At 36.4% G+C, this 23,859-nt stretch overlaps 1 protein-coding gene across 1 annotated transcript in view; it reads left to right on the forward strand.

Moving 5' to 3' along the window:
• The window catches only part of LOC126183625 (synaptotagmin-14), a 614,192-nt gene extending 592,320 nt beyond the window's left edge, over positions 1-21,872 (forward strand). The window contains exon 11 of the mRNA XM_049925785.1: positions 14,256-21,872. Within this exon, the coding sequence (XP_049781742.1) occupies positions 14,256-14,453 (198 nt within the window). The 3' untranslated portion in view covers positions 14,454-21,872. The remainder of the gene's footprint in view (positions 1-14,255) is intronic.
• The last annotated feature ends 1,987 nt before the right edge of the window (positions 21,873-23,859 follow it).

The raw sequence follows: 23,859 nt of genomic DNA on the forward strand, positions 1-23,859 counted from the left end.
GATGCAGCCAGGAACGGAAGCCGTGAGCTGTTCCAAAAACCGCTGAAAAATGGCCGGCGCGCTAGTGACACCAAATGGTAACCACTGATACTGATACAACCCACAAGGAGTGTTGATGACGAGAAATTCCTTGGAAGACGCATCCAATGGCAACTGATGGTACGCCTCCGATAAGTCAAGTTTGGAAAAGAACTGGCCCCCAGCGAGCTTGGTAAATAACTCCTCAGGACGGGGAAGAGGATAAGTGTCAATGACGCTCTGAGCGTTGACAGTGGCTTTAAAATCGCCACACAATTGCAGACTCCCGTTTGGTTTAGAAACCACCACGATTGGTGATGCCCATTCGCTGGAGGTAACAGGAAGGAGAATCCCTGAAGCTGTTAACCTCTCTATCTCAGCCTTGACAGGTGCACACAACGCCATCGGAATAGGGCGTGCCCGGAAAAACTTAGGGCGAGCTGTAGGTTTAAGAGTAATGTGGGCTTCAAAATCCTTGGCACGACCCAGACCAGCAGAGAACACGGACGAGAATTCAGGACACAATGCATCCAGCTGTTGATATGGAATGTCTTCCGATATGAGGTGCACATCATCATCAATGGAGAACCCAAACAACTGGAAAGCATCATAACCGAACAGATTTTCAGTGCCTGCATGATCCACCACATAAAACGTGAGGGGCCGAACAACAGACTTGTAGGCAGTGGAAGCATCAAACTGGCCAACGATAGGAATTTTCTGTTTATTATAAGTTCTCAGATTTTGCGTAACTGGAGACAAGGGAGGGGAGCCCAACTCCAAATACGTGCAAGAATTAATGAGAGTTACTGCAGAGCCAGTGTCCACTTGCATGCGAATGTCTTTATCCAGAACACGAACAGTAACAAACAACTTATTTGTTTGAGAAAGCACACAGTTAACATCCATGTCCGATGCCTCGTCCTCGTCGACAGGAACTTTAGGGGACTGACACACCGAAGCAATGTGGCCTTTTTTCCTACATGAATTACATGTGGCCCAACGTTTTGGACACGCGGCCCTGTCATGCTGTACGAAACAACATGGACAAGAAGGAAGTGCGGAACGGACCTGCTTCTGTGGCTGCTGTTTTCGCTGCGAGCGTGGCAGCCCAACGCGACGTTGTTGACGTGAGTGAACCGCCGCCACATCGTCGGCCCCCTGGGAAACAGGCAAATTGTCCATGTCGAAAGTGGACCATATAGCGCCTACATCACACCACGTGTCTATTTGCGTACCAGCAGCATGAGACACTTCAAAAGATTGAGTGATGCTTAGAACTTCCGATAACGACGGGTTTGGCAGTTGTAAGGCACGTTGCCAAACTTCTTTATCAGGAGCAAGCCATAGAATAGCATCCCTAACCATTGAATCAGCATAAGACTCATGATGAGTGTCCGTGACAAACTGACATTTCCTACTCAGACCGTGTAGTTCCGCCGCCCAAGCCCGGTAAGATTGATGGAGCTGTTTACGACACCGGTAGAACGCCACGCGGGCGGCAACGACGTGGGTGTTTTTTCGGTAATAGTTAGACAATAAGTCACACATTTCTTGGAAGGACAGAGAGGCAGGTTCCCGCAGAGGGGCTAACTGAGATAGCAGCTGATAGAGCCATGGGGAAATCCATGACAGAAATAACGACTTACACATAGGAGCGTCGACAACGCCGAAAGCTAAGAAGTGTTGCCGCAAACACTTCTCATAATCCCCCAGTCTTCAGCGGCCTCGTCGTAAGGACAGAACGGAGGCAGAGAAGAGGAAGACAGACGATGAGTAAGCGACATCGACAATGCCTGAATAGCACCCAACAGCTGTGTTTGTTGTTCAATGAGCGCTTGCAGAAGCTGTTCCATGTCTGCCCAGACACGAACGCACAATTCCCCAACGATGGAAAAAAATATCCGACCTCGGCGCCAAAAAGTGTTATAACCTTTAAATCACTAATAAATTGCGTGGATATACAAACGTAGAAACAATAGTGGGTTTCATGCTACCAACTCCGTATCTGTCACTCAACTGCTGTGCCGTGACATGCGGCCGGCGCCGTTCATAGCTAGATGGCGCTCCCGCGCTCAGCCGAGCTGCGGAGCGCCTCTATCGCCGTGTTCGCATACTGACGTAGCGGCACTTTTAAATCTCGTGGCACTGTCACAACAATAAGGTTTGCCAAGTTGTGTACAAAATGATGCCAAAAGATAGATATTTAGGATTTATGTCAGGTGCGATTAAAAAGTGTTCACATATGAAACACTAATAATCAGAGCTAAATGCAATGAAAAAAATGAACTAACAAGGTGATGCACACAGATTTACTAAGATACTATTCCTATTTTTTACAGTACAAATTATGAACATTGTCCCATTTCAAAATTGCAAAAGGATCTACTCATTTAGTCTCATAACATGTATGTATCAAATTCTAAAGCACAGATCTGTTACAGAACATAATTATATAGCATATCATAGATTTTAACTCACTCAATAGGTAAGACAAAACTTTAGAAGCCACATCATCTTACATACTTCATTCATGACAAACAAAAAACACAATTCTATAGTCTTATAAACCTACAAACGTAGCGTATATTTTCTTCTAGACTAGGTATCATTATGTATCCATGTTCATAGGTCTTGTCCTATGTACTAAATGTTAACAGTATTAGACATTTTACATACTTGCTTCGCTTACCAGTTGCTCTTCTTATCTTTACAAGTGCAATGGACATTTCCATAAAATTCTTTCTATACTGTATCTTGTCTCTAAATTGTTTAAATATGTCACAAATTGGGCTACCTGTATCAATCAAACAGTTCCCTTCTCACTGATCATCGTATTCTTAATGTAAGGACACCCAAAATCTGAGTCATCATCTCTGTTATTAGCAATTCATGTAAAACATCACTTTCTATTTTGTCAAAAGCTACATCCACACTGTTTTTACAGGGTTTTATCAACTTTACTGTTATCATAGCATTGCTTTGTTTACTCATGTTGACAGGTAAAGATTGAACACACTGAATGGATTCCATCATTTATTACAGAAGAAACACAAAATATATTACTGTAAAAACTACATTTCCTAGTTAGATCTTCTTTCACTTCATTCCACTAATTCGGATACAAATTTTGACTAACCACAACTAACTTATTCCGGAATGCACATTTATCTTTGTTATTATTCACTTGGCTTACAGATAACTCACCTTTATTGTTTGTATCATCACTCTGCTTGACGTTAAGGAAAAACTGCTTTGACTGGACTGGTATTCCATAACTCTCACTTACATCAACACATACATTACTTACCTTACCTGTATTCACAAATAACTGTGAAACTTCATTACTCTTAAACTCCACAAACAACTGATACTCAACATCATCATCATCATCATACTATTCTTCCAAAAGTACTTCATCAACATCATTAACAACTCAGGTCTCATCTTCATCATAGTCACACACTTCATCTACATCATTTGCAATAACCTATCAGTCTCAGACTTACCAACCTCACTTATTTCACAGCTCTCATTCACATCTATATCAAAAATACCACCTAATTCAGATCCAATAAAGTCAACACCTGATTTACATACATCAATAACACTGTTTTCTGACCAAGAGAAGAAACGATTAGTACACACTACATCAAAATTTGCATTACTCTCACATTCTGGTTTGTGATTAGCGCCTACGACACTATTATTAAACATAGTTTCCCTAAACTTTTGATCAAAACATAAATGAGAAATCTGATATTCCTTCTGTTCAACTTTAGATACCTGTGCCACATTATTAAGACTATTATTATTGTCTAATTGCAAGTGTAAATTGGTGGTCCTGTGCTTGTTGCATTTCCTCGCCACAAAACTGTGGACCTTCACTGAGGCAGACTGCTGTTTCCCATGTAATTACCTCTATGATTGTTTCTTCTATTAAATCACCCATGGTTATCCCCATTATTCCTATTTTGCTGATGTTCAAAATTTCTGTCCTTATTATCATTTTGACCCTGATAGAAGTTACCGTTATCTCTGTTTCTGTAGTTATTACCATTGTGATCTCTGTCATTTCAATTATTATGGTACATGCTTCTTTCTAGTGCCCTATCCGGGCTGTCAACATATTGTAAAAAAATTTCAAGGCCATCATCAGGTCTGTGTACTAAATCCCACTGCAACCTTTCTGGTAATCTCCTTTTTTGGTGCATCAATCAATGTCAAATGGTTTGTCAAGATGTGTTAGTTTCTTAAGTTGATTCTTACAAAACTCTTTCACAGTACCATCCCTATTCCCATTCAGAAATTCACTTTTAATTCTCCCCTGGTCAGCTTCTAACCAAAACTTATTTAAGAAACTTTTTTCAAAACTTTGATATGTTTCCCATTGACTTAAATTTAAATTTACCCAAGACAGAGCTTCACCTCCAAACAAGTTTAATATTTTGATCATCACTCATACCTGACACAAAATTATGTATACAGTGGTGCAGAAAGTCCACTGGGTGTAAATTGTCTGATGGAAACCTTTTGATTAGAATGTTGTACCACACAATACCATTGTTTGAATACAGATTTTTTGAATATAATTTTCCTGAGCTGTTGAAATTTTTTGTGTAGAACATTTGCATTAGTTTGCATATTGTTTTCAGCATTTAAAAGTTTTTGATCTAAACCAAAGTTCTGTTCCATTTTTTCTACTACAGCCTTCTGATCAACTATGACATCATTAACATTCTTTGATTGTCTCACCGATTCACTTACTAGCTCATTTTCCAAAACAATAAATTTATTTTCCAAGGTATCAACTTTTTTCATTCACACTTTTTAATTCATCTGACAACCCACTTTTAGCTCCGAAACCTGATTACTAAGCTGGTCTATTTAGTACTGTACCCTGTCCATTTTACTATTGTTTTAAGTTTTTAGGTCATTTAATTTTCCTGGTAATGAAGTAACTTTGCTATCATTGTCCAACCATATTTCAGTTAACTGTATGTTAACTGCACTAAATTTGCTACTTCCTCTAGTTTTGCCAAAATTAACTGCAAAATATTAGTTTTTACTGTTTCTTTGCTGACTACGCTTTCACTCAGTTCAAACATGTCCTGACTGGGTCTCACAGCTTTCACTTCCGCATCACTACTATCCTCATCTCTATTCATTTTGCTAGCAATCACAAGAGTCCACACAAAAAATAATTAATTTCACAAATAGTTTGTACTTATCATTCCTTTGTGACATCCCTCGTCATAGTTGTAAAATCCTCTTAATTGATCCAGTCCATCATGTAGGCAGTATCTTGTCACTGTTGATATGACTTTGTTGGGCAGCTCTCAGTCTTCTTTCTTTGAGTGACTGGAATTTCATATAAACTGCAATTGACACAAATCACTGTTCTTTCTTCTTCTGCAAAAGACAAAACATCATCCCGGATGACATCCACAGTTGTAATCTTACCCTCCCACACATCACCAGTAGATTTTCACTCTCTTCATAATAATTGATTCGTTTCATAAGCTTCAAGAGGAGTAACATGTACAAATAACTATTTGCTTCTCTTCATTTTCTCGTTGTTGGCTGCAGTTCAGCACATATAGGGGTAGATTCTTGAGGCTAAATTTTTGACTTTGTAGGTTCCATGTGACATGATAACTGATTAAGTAAGCCTGCTGTGTAATTTCTGTTTCTATGATGTTTTTATTTTATCTCATTTTTCTATGTCACACTGTCTTCACAATCTTCACTTTAAAACAGAAATTTACATTGTTATTGTCAAACATAAAAAACACATCCAATCACATCAAAGGCATGCCCACTACTAACTCATTCTGCAGTACTAACAATATTCCAAAGATTTTACAAAATAAAAAAGTTTACAAACTTCCTTGACAAAGGAAGAATCTTCACCAAATTATATCATTATTTTGTAAATGAATCCAGAAATAAATTTAATAATTAGCATTAGATTGTGCAATTAATAATAGGAGTTTTAAGTGTGCCAGATGTTTCATAATTTCAAACATTTCCATAAGAAAAGTAATTTTAACTGTACATACAGAGTTAATACATATCGATTGTAATAAAGTGATTTTTTGTACATTTTAGCCTGAAATATAATACATCATATACAAAATCATATGAAATTCATTTAATTAAACAGCTGAGATAATATTAACCTGTTTAAAAGGTAGAAAGTATTTTTGGTATCAATATATTCTGTTAAAGAAAGGTAATATTAGAGAAGGGTACCCATTACATGCAGGAGCTGCCCACCACTGTCACAAGCTACCATCACCACTTCACCACCCTGGCAGGGATAATTTGTTTTCCTCCAATGCACGCTGAACCGGTTTGCCCTGCTGTCAACACAGCAGGAGGCATGTGCTGTGGACCTCACCCATTACCTGCCCACTGCTATCATACACTGCCACTGTCACTGCACCACCCTGGCTACCAGCAGCAGCCAGCTAATTTCCCCCCATCAAAAATTTGGCACCATGCCCAACTGCCAATATGGTGGCTATCGCGTACCATGGATGTCACCTGTCACCTGCCCCCACGACTTGACTGATACCTCCACACTCTGCCACTGTCAATGATCTCATTGCTGAGGCATCCACACCCCAGCATTAGATGGCCTGAAGGTGCAATCAGTTAACCTAAAATTTTCCTCTCGTAGGGGAAGGTGGGCACAGGGGGACTGTACGATGCATTTCTAAATTATAAAATTTTGTGAGTCTCACTTTCTGCCCTAGAAGAAAAGTCTCCCTCACAGTAGTACCTAGATGCTCTCCAAAGCATCCACAACACCATAGTGGGCACTTACCAACAGGAACGTCTTCCACCCCCCCCCCCCCCCACCTCCTTCCTCCCATCTTTATCTTTCATAAAAGATCAGACTCATCATTCGATAGATGTATCTATAGTTAGTCCATGGCTATACAAAGGACACAGGAGTGTAAGGCACATGGAAAGTCTTGTATACAAAAAGCTAGTCCAAAGTTCAAAAGGGAAATAGAGAAGGATTCAGAGCAAAAGTAAAACCATTACTTCAGAAGAACTGCTTCTACACAGTAGAAGAATTTATGGCTGCCAGTCTAAAATTTTCAAGTTGAATATTGTCTTTATATCACAACTCTGCAGCTGATAAGTTCATTCTAGGTATGTTACTGTTATTTTTCTTATTATGAAACTAGAATAACCAAATTAAATATTTTAAATGTCATCAGTTTTTAGCTGATTTATTCCATTCTGCAGACGTAACTACTATTTTTCTTATCATGAGTTTATTATAATGTCATTGAAACTTGCCTCATATCCAATGTTTCCTCATATTATGAGGTATCTGTATGTATAAAAGGAAATGTGCTGGCTGACTAACTAATTGATTTATCATCACCCAGCCCAAATCGCTAAGTATAGAAACTTGAAATTTGGAGAAGATGTGGATCTTATCCTGTAGGTGTTGTTTAAGAAGGGAATTTCTTGGTAATCTACATGTACGAACATTGGTGTTTGACTTCATGGTTACATCTTGGTTGAGCTCAAAGGGAGTTAAATAGGGGATCAGATTTTTTTAATAAAATCTTTTGTCATGAAAGAATTTTTAAAGTTAAATCAATGAAAATTTTAATTTGGCTTCTCAGTTAGAAATAAAAAATACATGTTTCACTATTTTTGGAAATTTAGCCACTATGGGGGTGAAATGGGAGATGAAAATTCTTATGGAAATATTTCATTGTGCAAGCATTGTCAAAAACTAAATCTATGAAAATTTGTATTTGGCTTCTGTGTTAGAAATAATGCACACATCTGACTGTTTTTGGAAATTCAACCCATAAGGGGTGAAACGTTTTGTAAAAATATTTCATTGCAAAAGCATTTTTAAAGCTAAATCTTTGAAAATTTGCTTCTCAGCTAGAGATGAAAGACATGTGCGCCACTATTTTTGGAAATTCAGCCCCTAAGGGGGTGAAATAGGGTCAGACTGATTCGCTGACTCATATTTGCTCAACCCAAACTGCTGAGGATAGAAACTTGAAGTTTGGAGGGGGTATAGATCATATAATGCAGACTTTGTTTGACAAGGGATCATCTGAGATTCCACTCATAAGAAGCTGAAATAGGGGATGAAAGGCTTTTTGAAGTTATGTTGCTATTAAGGGAATTTTGAAGCTAGAACTACAAAAACTGGTATTTGGTTTCTCAGACAGAAAATAAAATTATGTGTTCCAGCATTTTCAAAAACTGAGCCATGTTTTGAAAATAAATAATTGCTAAAGAACTACTGAAGGATTTTTAAAGCTACATTTATGACAGTTGGTATTTGACTCCTTGGTTGGAAATTAAAAAAAAGAAATAAAAAAATACGTGTTTGGATGTTTCTGGAAATTCAACCCCCAAGGGAGTGCAGTAGCGGATGAAAAGTTTTAAGAAAATATTTTCCTACACTAAAAAATTTTACAGTTAAATTTATGAAAATTGGATTTCCCTTCTTGGTTAGATATAAAGAAATATTTGCCAGGGGATGAAAGTTGCTATGGAAATACTCCACAAGAATGCGAAAGGCGTGATTAACAAAAACTCTGGACTCCAACTTCCAAATTGCTTTTTGGTCTGAAATACGTTCAGTAAATACCATGCTTATATGGCTTTAATTAGTGTGTAAAGCTTACATGGTGTCACAGTTGGCTAACAACATAAAAATTCGATTAAATAAAAACAAAAAAAATCACTGCGGGCCATACAGTGTACGCAAGTGAAGAAGCAACCACTAAGCTGGTTTATAAAATTTATACAAATTGTGATTGTGACTTTTCCCATATCCATGTGGAACAATACACTGCAAGATTTCTGGGATTAATATAAATCAAATCAAATGTCAGTGTGCGTTATTGTGTAGTAAATTACTCACAACTGTGGAAATGTATTATGGCATCTTCCCTATTTACATAAAACTTGTGTTTCCCATTACACTGTGCTGTTTGTATGTATGTTCTGTTAAGTACATTTTCTTTTCTCTTTTCAATCAGTTGTTAGCAATGGAAGCCTACTGCTACACAAGTGATAAGACGGATATCATTACTTCCAATAATTTAGCAGTAAATGGTGTGAATATCTGAGCTGGCATATCAGGAATATTGCAATGGCTGGTGAAGTCCCATACTTTTGTATTCTCATTACACAGATGTCAATTCCCTAGACTTCTGGTTATGTGGGCACTTTAAGGAATTGGTCACACCACTCCAGTCAATGATATGCAAGCACTGCAAGACCATGTTGTGTTTTAAAATCATATCAGTATGTACAACACCAGTTTGGTCAGCTTCAAAAAATGTATGATCTGTTGTGCTGGAGGGAATAGGGATGCATTATCATGGATGAATAACATACTGAGCACCTCATATGAGAAAAGTGTCATGAATGGACATAATGTTGAAATCCTTCTATGTACAAGTATTTGGATCTCAGGAAATATGCACTTTCGGATCCATATTTATTAGACTTTCTTCTAATTTATAAGGCTTCTTACACCTCTCAAAATTTTGTCACATTTTACAGGCCTTATTTGCCATAAGCAATATAATCAATCATAAAATATATTTTAAAAATTGATAGATAAAAAATCTACTCACCAAGCAGAGGAAGAGTAACACACATACACAAAAGGATTTAAATTTTTACAAGCTTTCAGACCCAGTGGCTCCTTCTTCTGGCAGAAGAGTTGAAGAGGAAGGAAGAGGGGTGTAGGAAAAGGACTGGATAGGTTAAGGGAACAGGGTACATTTGAGAAAAGTCACCCAAGACCACAGTTCAGAGGAGACTTACTATACTGGATGAGAACGAAAGACTGATTGTTCTTCACCTCTCATCTCCCCTGATCTGGGGTTCTGGGTGCCTTTTCTGAACTGTACTCCTTTCCCTAAACCTCTCCAGTTCTTTTTGGTTCACCCCTCTTCCCTCCCCTTTAACTCTTCTGCCAGAAGAAGTAGCCACTGGCTCGAAAAGCTTGTAAAAATTTTAATTCTTTTGTGTGTGTGTTACCCTGTCACCACTTGGTGAGTAGATTTTTTGATCTATCCGTTTTTATTATATTATAAATAATTGATTATTTTCAGTGTTATAAAATATATTTTTGTATTTCAGAAGCAAAAAACTTGCAATACACAAAGAAGTCCAAAACAAAAATGAACCCATCTAATGATGAAAGAGAGAACCACTATGTTCCAATAGGGCACTGTTAGATAGCAGTAAATGCCAAGAACAGATTAATGACATTTTATGGGCGGGGGTGGCTACCAAAAAGCGAAAGAAGTCTCAGGGGTCCTCCCCTTGAAAGTTAGGGGGAAAAACCTTCAAAACCTAGTGTTTTAAGCTGTTTTGGTACTTACAATATCAAACAACTGCAAAAATTTGTTTTTATATTTAAAAAAATGTTTTTTTTAATTTCTTGAATTGTGTAGCATTCACAACCTTTTTCCAAGTAACGTCTTTTGTATAATTGCTAACACACAGCAATAACCTCATAGGCCTGTTGTTAACAGAGACAATAAGCAAATTAAAAACAAAGAAACTGAAATTAGGATATAACACTGTTAAAACCGTAGTTCTTAATTTCTTGACAGTTATATTTTTGCCAGTTTAGTTCATAATTATATAAATACTTACATTTTGAAAATAATAATTCTTCAGTCTTGAAAGATATTCAATTTTTTTATTATTATTATCAATACAATTCAACAATGATACTCGTTTTCAAACAAATGTAGTGGGAACAAAAATGCAATATCCATATTCATTAGGTTATCAAAACAATGTATTTGAGACTAATACCTCCAAAGATGTACAATGTAAACAGTGAGAATGACATTACATTGTTACGGTAGCTCAAAGCTTACTTGCAGTTACATAAAGCCATATTTTTGAATTTAATATTGTCTTTCTTTGGTGCACTGATGGTTAAAATCTGACAAAGAAGATCTTTTTACAAAAAGCAATCATGTTTATAGCTTTCATTTTAGTTCTGTACACATACAGTATATACACACATCAAAAAAGTTTTGCATCATCCCGGTTCCCAGAGCTTCTGAAGATAGGTGTTGACTGTGAACATTGTATCACAGACACAGTCCCTTTGATGGTTCAGAGATGTCACTAAACCCACCCAAAGATGTAAACAACCAGGCATGAGCAGCACCTATTTGATGGAGGGGGTCCGACAGCCAATCAGTTTCAGTCATTCCACCAGGAAGGAGGTATACGGCTCACGTTGTCTGTAGTTCAACCATGCCTAGATGGTCAATACTGTGTTTCAGTCATGTCCACATTGTCACTTTGTGCCAGGAAGGGTTCTCAACAAGGGAAGTGTCCAGGCGTCTCGAAGTGAACCAAAGAGATGCTGTTCGGACATGGAGGACATACAGAGAGACATGAAATGTCAATGATGTGCCTCGCTCAGGCTGCCCAAGGGCTACTACTGAAGTGGATGACCACTATGTATGGATTGTGACTCGTAGGAACCCTGACAGCAATGCCACCATGTTGAATAATGCTTTTCGTGCAGCCACAGGACATCGTGTTACGGCGAGGTCCATCTTTGCAATCGTGACACCATGCAGTGCATTACAGATGGACCCAACAACATGCTGAATGGACCACTCAGGATTGGCATCACATTCTCTTCACCGATTAGTGTTGCATATTCGTTCAACCAGACAATCGTCAGAGACGTGTTTGGAGGCAACCCAGTCAGACTGAATGCCTTAGACACACTGTCCAGTGAGTGCAGCAAGGTGGAGGTTCCCTTCCTGTTTTGGGGTAGCATTATGTGGGGCTGACGTATGGTGCTGGTGGTCATGGAAGGTGCTGTAATGGCTGGACAATACGTGAATGCCATCCTCTGACGAATAGTGCAACCCTATCGGCAACATATTGGCAAGGCATTCATCTTCATGGATGACAATTCATGCCCCCATCATGCAGATCTTCTGAATGACTTCCTTCAGGATAATGACATTGCTCAACTAGAGTGGCCAGCATGTTCTCCAGACGTGAACCCTATTCATCATGCCTGGGATATACTGAAAAGAGCTGTTTATGGACGACGTGATTCGCCAACCACTCTGAGGGATCTATACCGAATCGCCATTGAAGAGTGGGACAATCTGGACCAACAGCACCTTGATGAACTTGTGGATAGTATGCCAGGACAAATACAGGCATGCATCAACGCAAGAGGATGTGCTACTGGGTATTAGAGGAACCAATGTGTACAGCAATCTGGACCACCACCTCTGAAGGTCTCGCTGTATGTTGGTATAACATGCAATGTGTGGTTTTTGTGAGCAATAAAAAGGGCAGAAATGATGTTTATGTTGATCTCATGTTCCAATTTTCTGTACAGGTTCCAGAACTCTCAGAACTGAGGTGATGCAAAACTTTTTTTGATGTGTCTTTTTGACATGCTTCATGCATATTAGCATCTGATTCACACATTTTCAGTCTTTATACAAAATTGTTATCTATGTGTTTAAATGCCAATTATTCAATCTTTTTACATCACAGAATAGTGACTGTCATTATATTAAATATTATCTGTACATAAGAAAAAGTATCTGTTCTGTTCTTTCTGCTCTCCTCAATATACATATCTACAACTTTTTCTTTGTTAGTAATGATGTCTCTGTGGACATACAAAAACAAGCCCTGTTCAGCAATTTGCCCCACAACAGAATAGGAGCACAAGTTACTGGTACAAGTAGTACATTCTCTCAGGCACATAGAGAAAGGGGACTTGGGAAATACTGAATGAAATGGCTAAATCCACTGATCAAGACACTAGATTAGCATACTTAACTTTGGTGCATATTACAACAAATACTATTTGATCTTGGTTTAGTTCAAACCCCCATTGGGGGGATGGGGGGGCAATTGCTGCCTCTGCCGTCTCCCCCTTAGCCTCCGCTCCCTCTGCCCCCCCCCCTCCCTCCCTTTAATCTACCCTTAGTAAAAGTACTGACTCAAAGCATTGTGCTATAGATGTAGCAAAATTTGTGTATCATGATGCTTAGAATGTAACAGCTGTTTTTGATTTGCTGGAAGAGCTGTCTGTTGTTATGAGCATTGTACCATGCTAGTAATCATTGTAAACATGCCAGAATGTCACCAACAATCACAATTTATATAGTTAACTGCAATTCAACAAGGCTGTGTTATGGGCCTGTAGGAAACAGGATGGTTCTTCCAAAGGACTGACCAACATGCTGGAAGAGAAATGTCAGATGTTATGAGTGCTAATACTACTAATACTAGGAATGTTCACATGCCTTTTATCCTGATTTCAAGCAGCACGGGCATACAGATATGTATCTGAAGACAAGCACCATTGTTGATCTCACAGAGACTGATGCACAAATCAGGACAAGTCAAACTGGCATATACTTCTTGTATCACTTAACTCAACTCCATCCAAACAGACCTTAGAAGGACCAATATTACCTACTCGCCGCCGTGTCATTCTCAGCCCATAGGCGTCACTGGATGAGGATATGGAGGGGCATGTGGTCAGCTCTCCCAGCTGTATGTCAGTTTATGAGACTGGAGCCACTACTTCTCGATCAAGTAGATCCTCAGTTTGTCGCCTCACAAGGGCTGAGTGCACGCCAATTGCCAACAGCGCTCGCCAGACCAGATGGTCACCCATCCAAGTGCTAGGCCAGCCCGACAGCGCTTAACTTTGGTGATCTGACAGGAACTGGGGTTACCACTGCGGCAAGGCCATTGGCTCTTGAAACACTTAATGGTATTTAAAAACATTCAATAACTCCACTTGCTTGCATGATCATATGATCTGCCCTCCACTGACCATATGCAGAAGCTCCGCTTTAGAGCATTTATTTTGTTTTCGTACAAGTACATACGAACAAGTTACTGCTGTCTAAAAACTGATAATATATATAAAATTGGAAATAAAGTATAACTGTGAATTTATTTCCTTTTCTACTATACAACTGGTTGCTACTGTGTATCTATATCAGAATCTGAAATGTTTACTCTTAAGCAAAACTGAATGCTGTTATACAGTGCCTGTCTGCATTAAGGCTTATCAATGTATAATGCATTGATGCATTTTTCCTTTTACTTGTATTAAACAAATGAATGTATGTATATAAAGTTAAGGCTTTTATCTGGAAGTTCGCCTTGCAGCAGAAAAACTCTTCTTCTTCTTTTAGGTAGCACTGTTCCAGTTGCCAGATGTAACACTCATGGTATCAGTATACAGCAAGCGCAGCATGAAGCGGAAGGAGATGATTGGATGGTTTTCTTTGGGTTTAAATAGCTCTGGAGAGGAGGAATTAGCTCACTGGAATGACATGCGTGGTGTACATGGAGAGCAGATCTGTCGTTGGCATGTACTTGTTGAATCTTAATCATCATATGACTGACTGAAATTTGATGAATGCATTAAAATTTTCACTTGGGCTCAGCCCCAAGCAGTCAGGTTTCCAAGCAAATGAAAAAAAAATTTTGAACATTTGTAAACTTTGTTTAATGATAAAATTAATGTTCTTCGACAGGAGTAATGCTGGTAGCACATTGGTAATGCGCTTGTCCTGTCATTGATTCAGGCAGCAGGATGGATGAATTTTTCATGCCTACATATGGCTGTTTAACTGGATATGGCATTTAACCCAGGTGCAAGATTTCTCATTTTTTGTCTTGCCTTTTGTACAATTATCTTTTTTCTTGGCCAGTCACCTGGGAACTTGTCCTCCATACCAGTTTATGTAAGACTGCTCTTTCAATAATAGCATTTGTTTTCATAATTTATGTATTCCCATTATAACTCATAATTTGTTAACTTTTTACTTCTTGCTGCAGTTTTATATTAGTCAGTCTAACCACTGTTTGTCTCCTTGATTATTCTATATTTCAAATGACATTACATCTGTGGTTGTTCCCCATTTCTGAGGCTGACAGCGTCTCCACACATTTTCTTGTTCCTTTTGCCTGGCCTGTTTGTTGATAGGAAGGTATCTGACTAGATCAGAAACTTTAAGCATTGTTGCTATTGACATTCCCTATATTTGGAAATGTAATATTTGTAATTGTGGTGAAGAATTTCCCAAAAATTGTATCTAAGTGTTTTGTACTGTATGGAATTGCATTAGCATGCTAATATAACACATAATTTAGTATCTAAACCCCATGTTAACCACAGTGTAAGTAATATTTTACACAATGTGACATTTGACTCAATGTACCAGATTTGTATTGGTTAAAAGAAACTATGTATTTTTTATACTAGAAATTCTGGTCATATGACCAAAATTATGCACAAAATATTGTCAATTTTTGAGGCTTAGACGGGTGAAGCAGTATTTTCAGGTCCTTATATGGTGTTATATATTCAGCAAAATTTGTAGATACTTATTTTGCTTATGCATTTCTTTGTTTTGCAGCACATAGTCGTTGAAATATTTTTTTTCTTTACTGGCAGACGTTTTTTCTCTGTGTCTGTGCACCCTGTTTGTCTTTGGTACATTTTGCACTTTACTACGTTTTACATGAAAAATGTATGACTTACCAGATTTCTTTGGACAAATTTGTAAAGAAGAGAGTAATTTTATTTCATAACTGTTCATCATTGAATGTTTTATTATCATTATTGAAAGCAAATATACAATAAATATGTATAAGTTTTATGCATTTCATTTTGAGTATATATTTATGGAAGAAGTGTAGGCTGAACTTAACATTTCTTGTGTACAGTACATTAGGGTATCTGAAGTTACTGCTTTTTGTGAGTATATGAAATGAATTTTATATGATGATTGATTACAAAGCACATGCAAAGTATTACAGTAGGTAGCACTGTAACAAGTGCAGAAACAATATGCAAAGGTATAATAAAAAAATGGAAAAGTAAGGACAACATACATATCAAAACTATATAGACTGTTATTAAAATAATCTTGTATCATTTGGCGTGTAAAACTACCTTAATGCAGATTAATCTGAGGATATTTTATCTTTTAGAGGAATGCTAAAAGAATAATATTCTTGCTCGAAAAATTATTTTTCCATGAACATGAAATATGACACATCTTTCTTTCAAATCAAAGTTCGACTCAAGTTATATATCACATCTGAAGTGTATTAATTCATTACAATGCAATAATGATTTCTTTTGACTATTATTCAAATATTTAAATATAATAATGTGAATGGTTTGTTCAGACAGGGGGACCACAGAACTTTTCTTTTCTAATGCTGATTATAACTGGCACAAAAGACGCTTTAAGTCCCATGTCAAACTTCAGATTGTGAGCTGATAATGTTGTCTGTCGCAGTCTCATGATAGAAAATAATAAGTGACAAGTGCACAGGGAAAGTGCATTTAGTAACAATGACTACTTCTCACTGAGTATTGTCATGTAATTGTAATATTCTTTTGCAGAAGTAACAAAACAGCTGTTACACAATACTACAAAAAACAATACTAAGAACACACAGTCTTCACTTGATGACTGTGGTTCACGATACAGTCCCACTCATAGAAATTAACAGAATTTAAATGGAAGTTTTAAAACTGTTGGGATTAATAATTTTCACTGTTGCTCAGCTGTTTTTATTATTAGTTCTGACTGCTTAATTCATCACAGCATATAATTTAACTGTAGTTAAATTATATAGCTGCATTTTTAAACATTTATTATTCAGTACTTAAGGTTTTTGTTTCTAAAGCAATGAAATAGTATCTTGGTGCCTATACCTGGACTCTCATATGTTACTTGTGGCCTCTTGCATTACTAAGCTACAACATGATTTAGGTTTTTTACAGAATTAAATTGCTAAGTAGAGGACCAGATAAGAAATATGTTGCACATGAAATTGTTAGATTATGGGAAGTAAATGCCATATTTGTCCAGCATAATTTAAAAAATGCCTTTTTTAGGAAATTTGACTGGTTCTGGATTTTTAAAAAATCGGAAGAAGTAGTATGGTTGGATGTTTCTTGTTACCTTTCTTTTTGACACATGATCTCTAATGCATATTGATAAACCACAAGTTGTTTACAAATTACAGTGTATCCCCATTATATCCAACTGAGTAGGCCAACATCATCAAAGAATGCATTCAGTTTACATTCGTTCAAAGAAGTGTGTTATATAAAATGTCTTTTATTATTTGAAGAATGAGAAAATAGTTCAGAGTTCTGAGGGAGGATTAAATTCTTGAAGAATAACAATTTCTTACTAACAAATACGTAAAGCTATAGACATATGTATAACTCATTGACAGTATCTCATACTTCTGTGTTATATTAATCTCATCTTAATTATAGTTTTTCTCATGGGACACACTGTGAGTAATCAATGTCATTGAATGAAATCAAACAATATGGCTTTTTTGAACTGTTGTATCTTATTATGCTTTACCTCATAAGGATTTTTGGCTTGATTTGGTGGGAATTTAGAAATAAGGATTTGGGTGTGCCATTTGTATGTTATCTGAAACAGTTTTGCATGACATTAATTACTTATGCTATTATATTTCCTTTCCCATAATTGTTTGATATGGTTTCAAAGTTTCACTTATAAATTGCTCACTAATTGCCAAAATTTATTATAATACTTACTCTAGTACACCCCTTTGATAAATCTAATGCTATTTATGTAATGGCTTTTATTGTAGCTGAGTCATGAACTTGGAAAATGTATCAATGCTATACACAAAAGTCCCTGTAAGTTTGTTTTCCAATTTACAGGCAATGCTCTGAACAGAACCACCCGACATCTTCTATCATGAGTTACCATATTTATTTTATTTCATGAAATGTAGCATCACTCTGTTTCAGTTTGTATAATAATGAAAATAACTTGAATAGAAAGGTAATTATTGGGTTATGAAGTCAATGTGATTTACAGACATTTCAAAGTGTATGAAATAATGATGTATTTTAGTGTGTCATTATCACAAATATTGCTGCTAGAATAATCAACAACTGTCCAACACAAAGTTTTAGCTTTGTTGTTACTGACAAAATATTCATGGACTTTGACATGAGAAGTGTAATTCTTTGTCATGAAGAACATGTTCTCATAGCCACTCCAGTTATCTGTGGCTACATGTGCATTGAATACCCTGTTGTACAGGGAAAGAATTTTTTTAAGGTTACTGCACTGAGTTAGTGATGTTTTTCTAGATGATACCCTGATTTTACTGTATAAACATTTCAGAGAATTATGAGGGTCTGCCCATTGCAGCTCATCAGAGTCACTGTAAATCATGAAAAAGTAAATTGAATGATTTTGACCTCTTGTTCTATGTTTGAAGTAAAACAATACTTTAATACTAAAATTTCTGGAATGTCATATAGTATATAGAAAAACTGTATAATTTTAAGTAGTTTTGTCTGAATAGCACTTTGATGCTGTCAGTAAAGACTAATTGTAATAGAAAGCCTAGAAAAATTTTGAGGAATTTATGTTTGGCATCCAGAATACTTAAATTCCTCCACCTTCTCCATATATCATTTCCTTTAATATTTTTTTTCGTTGTCACTATCATTTATCATTAATTTCTATTTATCTTAGATGTGTCCAAATCCCATTTAAGTGTACAGTGTTTGAGAACTTCTGGAACTTACTGTAACACTTCTGTAGCTATTTCAGTATTACTAGAGATGAATAATGTGAAATATACATTGAACTATATTTTCTCACTTGTAATATTCATCTGCTACTTTAATCCATGTGTAGCAAATGGTATTGTAAATAGGTATACAACATAATTTTTTACTTGTAATTGTTAAGATTAAATATTTAAATTCATGCAACTAAGATTCTGTGTCTTCAGTGATAGTCACTGGTATATAAATGTAATGGACACCTGGAATTTTCATTCTATGAAATAAAAATATTTTTCTTTACTTTATTGCCAGCAAAGTTGGTATTGTACACATTAATTTAGCTACTGAGCTTCTACTTGATGCATGCATGTATCTATGGAAGTTGTATCATCTGAACTGAAGTGGTACTTTATAACTGTTAATAACGAAGTGACTTATACTTACAAATATAAATAGATACACATTAAAGAGAGGCTGTACTCATTAGTTATAGAAACTAATATTGAACCAAAAGAACCTCTGCACCAAGGTTTTAGTGCCCTTACCTCATAATAAACCATTCAAATCATTTATTTGTTGCTCTGGAGTTGTGGTATACATATTTATTGCATAAGGTGATTACATATGAAGAATAATTCTCAAAATTTTACCTAAGTTATGGAAAGAATATGTTGCTTCATCTAGAACAGAGAACATTTTAGAAAATCATGAGAACATCATATATTTAAATATCATGTCACAACAAAACTGTGACTTGGTTTGCATTTAAAACCCAATTACAATTTTTATGCAAAAAAGCATCTATATTTTATATATAAACATCTATAATTGAGAGTGTCTATAAGTCTCTATTATCTGAATGTATCATTTCATTACTAAATTTATTATCCTTTGAGAATTAACTCACTGTGATTCAGATAATTCTGAACTGGTCATTTATACTTTTTACTTACTGTCTTTGGTTAACTCGTGTAAATGTTAGCTCCACAGGTTTTTCGAATCAAAAACTTATTTGCGAGCATCTTTGGGGCTTGGAAGGTGAGAGGAGGAATGGATGTATGTATTGGGAAAGGACTGTGGCAGACACAGCAAAAGGGGAGTGATGGTGGTGATGGGGGAGGGAGGGGGGCAGTGGATTGGCAGAAATCTTCAGTCTCTATATTCACATGTTAACAATATATATTGTATGGATGTAGTCAGTTCATAACCAGGACTTATGAGTGGAATGATACACTTAATGTTCGGCGTGCAAATAAATAATGCATAATTTCTTTTGATGTTCTGCTCTGCCAACAGACTGGAGCTCTTTGACCGGTAAACAACTGAATGTTTCTTGTAATTTACTTTGCAATTGCTTTTTATCTATTTGATTACTTGCAGTTTTTGCTACAAGCTCCTCACAGTGAATGTCTTTCTACACTTTTTTGCTCATTAGTTATGAAAAGAAGTCATGAATGTACAATTTTCAGTAACTAATTTTATGTTCTGCTGGAAGAGTAATAAATTGTATTTTTTTGAGTATAGCCTTTCTTGACTATATTTATTTATGTTTGTGCGTGTAGGTAATTTAATAGAATGAGGCTGAGTACATTGGGTATTTCTGAATGATTGTATATATATTTTTGCACACCTAAAAATAAAATATGTATTTATCTCATTGTCTGTTCTTCTAAGCTACAATAAGTGTTCAACAAGAAAACAAGAAATCTTTCCTTCATAAGATTAATAGACATTATATGTAATCTGAATGTTATAATAATGCATGTTCTCACGTGTGTGTGTGTTATGAAAGATGTATTATGAATGTGACTTGTTTTGTGGCACTTAATGGCAAATGTAACAGGACATCTGACTTTTGCAAGCCTGCATCTGAAACTAATGTAACTGAAACATGTTTGCAGATTATAGAGTTTGAATATATATGTATATTTCACCTTTGTGTGCCAATTTTGTATGTACATTGAGTGTCAAGACTTGCTGTCTTTCAGATGTCAGTGGTAGTAATGAGAGTGCTACCACAGTATTATTTTCTTCTGTGATTTTACTGTTTAAGTGATGTGGTCATAGAAATGCAATAGGTAGTGGCACTTGCAAAGTCATATGTCTCTGCAGGCAGAAATATTTGCCCCATGATATAAGAATCCACAGAAATAGTAACATTTTCATACAGTTTATTAAATTTACTTAAAGGGAACTGAAAATTTATATTGGGCTTAAAATAATATTTTTGTACAGCAGTGAGAAATCTTGTTTAGCTACATCTAGCTGATAGGAAAGTATCTGTATGAGTTCAGTTTAGTACATACTCCACAATATATCTGTCTGATTTGTGCAAACAGACATCACAAGTTGCAGGAAAAAGAAAGACAAAGCACAATGTAGATAGTTTTCCATTGTTTGAATGATAGCCTCCATACTCTCATTCTCATATCCCATATGCATCTGATACTCATTCGAAAAATGATTTGGTCACAATGCTTGAAGTTAAGTTTCACAGAAAAGAGACATCTAATGTCTTCATCAAAGCAGTTATGATGTGGAACTGCTACAGAGCTTGATGAGTGACTTTTTAGATGATAATGATAAATAATTTGTTATTGTTTGAAATTTTCTCAACAGAAATTTTTGGAGAGCTATAACTGTATTTAAAAATATAAGTATCCTGTAGTTGGTGTTTCATGGGTTCTAGGGGTTTGATAGTGGATAAACTGCACCCATTATCTATTGCACAATTTTCAGAATGTGAGAAGTTGAAAAACCATAAACTTGCCCTGTGTGCATGTACATACCTTTATTCAAATAGGACCATGCAGTCTTCTATTGTTTCAAATTTAAATCTTTTATTTCTGTGTGTATTTTACAATTGAGTTTTTATCGTATTTTAATATACTTAGTATTTTTTGTGCACATGATACATTAGTTTTATGCAGAGGCATGTGAGATAAGAACAACAAAAGTGCAATGTGATTTTATCCTTCCAGTGATTAAGACAAGACATAGCATAATTATAATTTCTTGTTAATTAACAAGTGGAACTCACTTCTGTTACTGTATTTCTGTCGTTTGCTAAGCAGTATTAGCTATGAAAGTATTAATTTTGTAAAGTAAAATTGCTCATATACAAAAAACCCTTTATTGTTTCAGCTTTATAATGCAAAACGTAACAACCAAAATGTCACCAGAATATACTTGGTGTGATATGTGTATTATCAATATAAACAACCATCATGACTAAAAAGTTTCATTTCTTAACTCTCTCTCTCTCTCTCTCTCTCTCTCTCTCTCTCTCTTTCTCTCTCCCTGCCTTACAACTTAGGCTTTAATGTGAAATCCATTCTGATTCAGACTCTCTCAGAGGGTGTATAAGAAATTTTGGTCTGTCTGATGAAATGCAAATTTATCAGGCTTTTGTAACACATGAAAAAGAATGATACTGTTTCAAAGCAAGAAAAGTATCTTCCATTTATCACATGCTTTCATGCAGAAATTGAAATCTATAAATTGATTTCCACTACAAAAGTATGGCTTTCTTAAGTTATGATGACCTAAAACAAGGGAAACACTGCTTAAATTACTTCCACCCAACTTCTATAATATACATATCATGTTCTATGATATGATGACATGAGTAGCCACTTTATAAAACTTTCATGATGCACACAGTAAGTATCAGTCATGTCAACCCCACCACTGGTGAAATATATTATATCAATGGGAGTGTGAACAGTGTAAGTTGTGATCTTCCAGCAAATATGTTAGGTTGTGTCCAGAATTTTGCAAAGAGCATCTTGAGGAATAAACAGCAAAGACATGTTTTGAGGTTCCCACTTACCAACACTTTTTATGGTGGCTCTGAGCACTATGGGACTCAACTGCTGAGGTCATTAGTCCCCTAGAACTTAGAACTAGTTAAACCTAACTAACCTAAGGACATCACAAACGTCCATGCCCGAGGCAGGATTCGAACCTGCGACCGTAGCGGTCTTGCGGTTCCAGACTGCAGCGCCTTTAACCGCACGGCCACTTCGGCCGGCCAGCACTTTTTATCCTGTGTTTATTGGATACACAAATGGTGAACAAGTACAGAATTACACAGTCCAAAAGAAGTCTGTGTCTCAGGTGCAGTTGTCATCACAAAGTAGCTGGTGTATTATGCAGACCATATGGAGCATCAACAAGCACCAGCAACCAACCTGCTTATACAAAGCAGGTCAGCCACAGGATCCTGCCAAGTGATGCAGTGATCACTGTGAGGGGCTTGCTTTTTTTGGGCATTTGGCTTGTTCTGGCCTCTCACAGCTTGCAGTGCCATTTACAGTGCAGGTGGCAAGTATGGATCAATTTTGAACAGTTGTGATAGCTCCATCTTACTGCCTGAGTCATTTACATCAACATGGGAAACTGATTCACCACACAGGACATTCAGCTTCCTTTACTCTGATGGTAAAATGTTAGAATATTTCAAAAGCTTGAAAAGAGAACACATTTTTAAATTTCCACCTGTATCTGCTTTGTTGCTGTTTTTCAATTCTGGAAGGTTCAGGATCAAATAACAACATTATTATGAAAAGGATAGATTGCTACTCATCATGTAGAGGAGACACTCAGCTGCAGACAGGCACAATCAGAAGACTGCTATGCATTCAAGCTGTCGGCCAAAAGGCTTCTTCTGAAGTAGAAAACACACACACATTGACACAGGCACAGCTCACTCATGACCACTGTCTCTGGCCACAGCAGCTAGACACAATGTTAATGTCTGTGCAAGTTGTGATTGTGTTCGTATGCATGTGTTTTCTACTTTGGAAGAAGAGATTTTGACTGAAAGCTTAAATGTCTAGCAGTCTTTTTGTTGTGCCTGTCTGTGACTCAGTATCTCCTTTGTATCATGAGTAGAAATCTGTTCTTTCCATAATACTGTATGTAAATATTTCACTGACATAAAAATACAAACCTGTCATATATGTACTTGGACAGGTCACAAAAAATGATATTATGTTTCCTGTTTAGCTCTGTAAAAACTTTATTCATGAGTATGAAAATTACTCAGTCTGCAGTATTTAGAGATATCATTCCAAAGAGCAAGAAAAATAAGTCTATGTATTGTCAAACACTTTGTCAAAAAAAGTAGAGTGGCACTGACCAGCCAAACAGAGACATAGATGATATGAGAAATTTGAAAGAAAGGCTTTATTTGAACA

Source organism: Schistocerca cancellata, chromosome 1 (assembly GCF_023864275.1).
Source record: "Schistocerca cancellata isolate TAMUIC-IGC-003103 chromosome 1, iqSchCanc2.1, whole genome shotgun sequence".
In the NCBI taxonomy this organism is placed as follows: domain Eukaryota; kingdom Metazoa; phylum Arthropoda; class Insecta; order Orthoptera; family Acrididae; genus Schistocerca; species Schistocerca cancellata.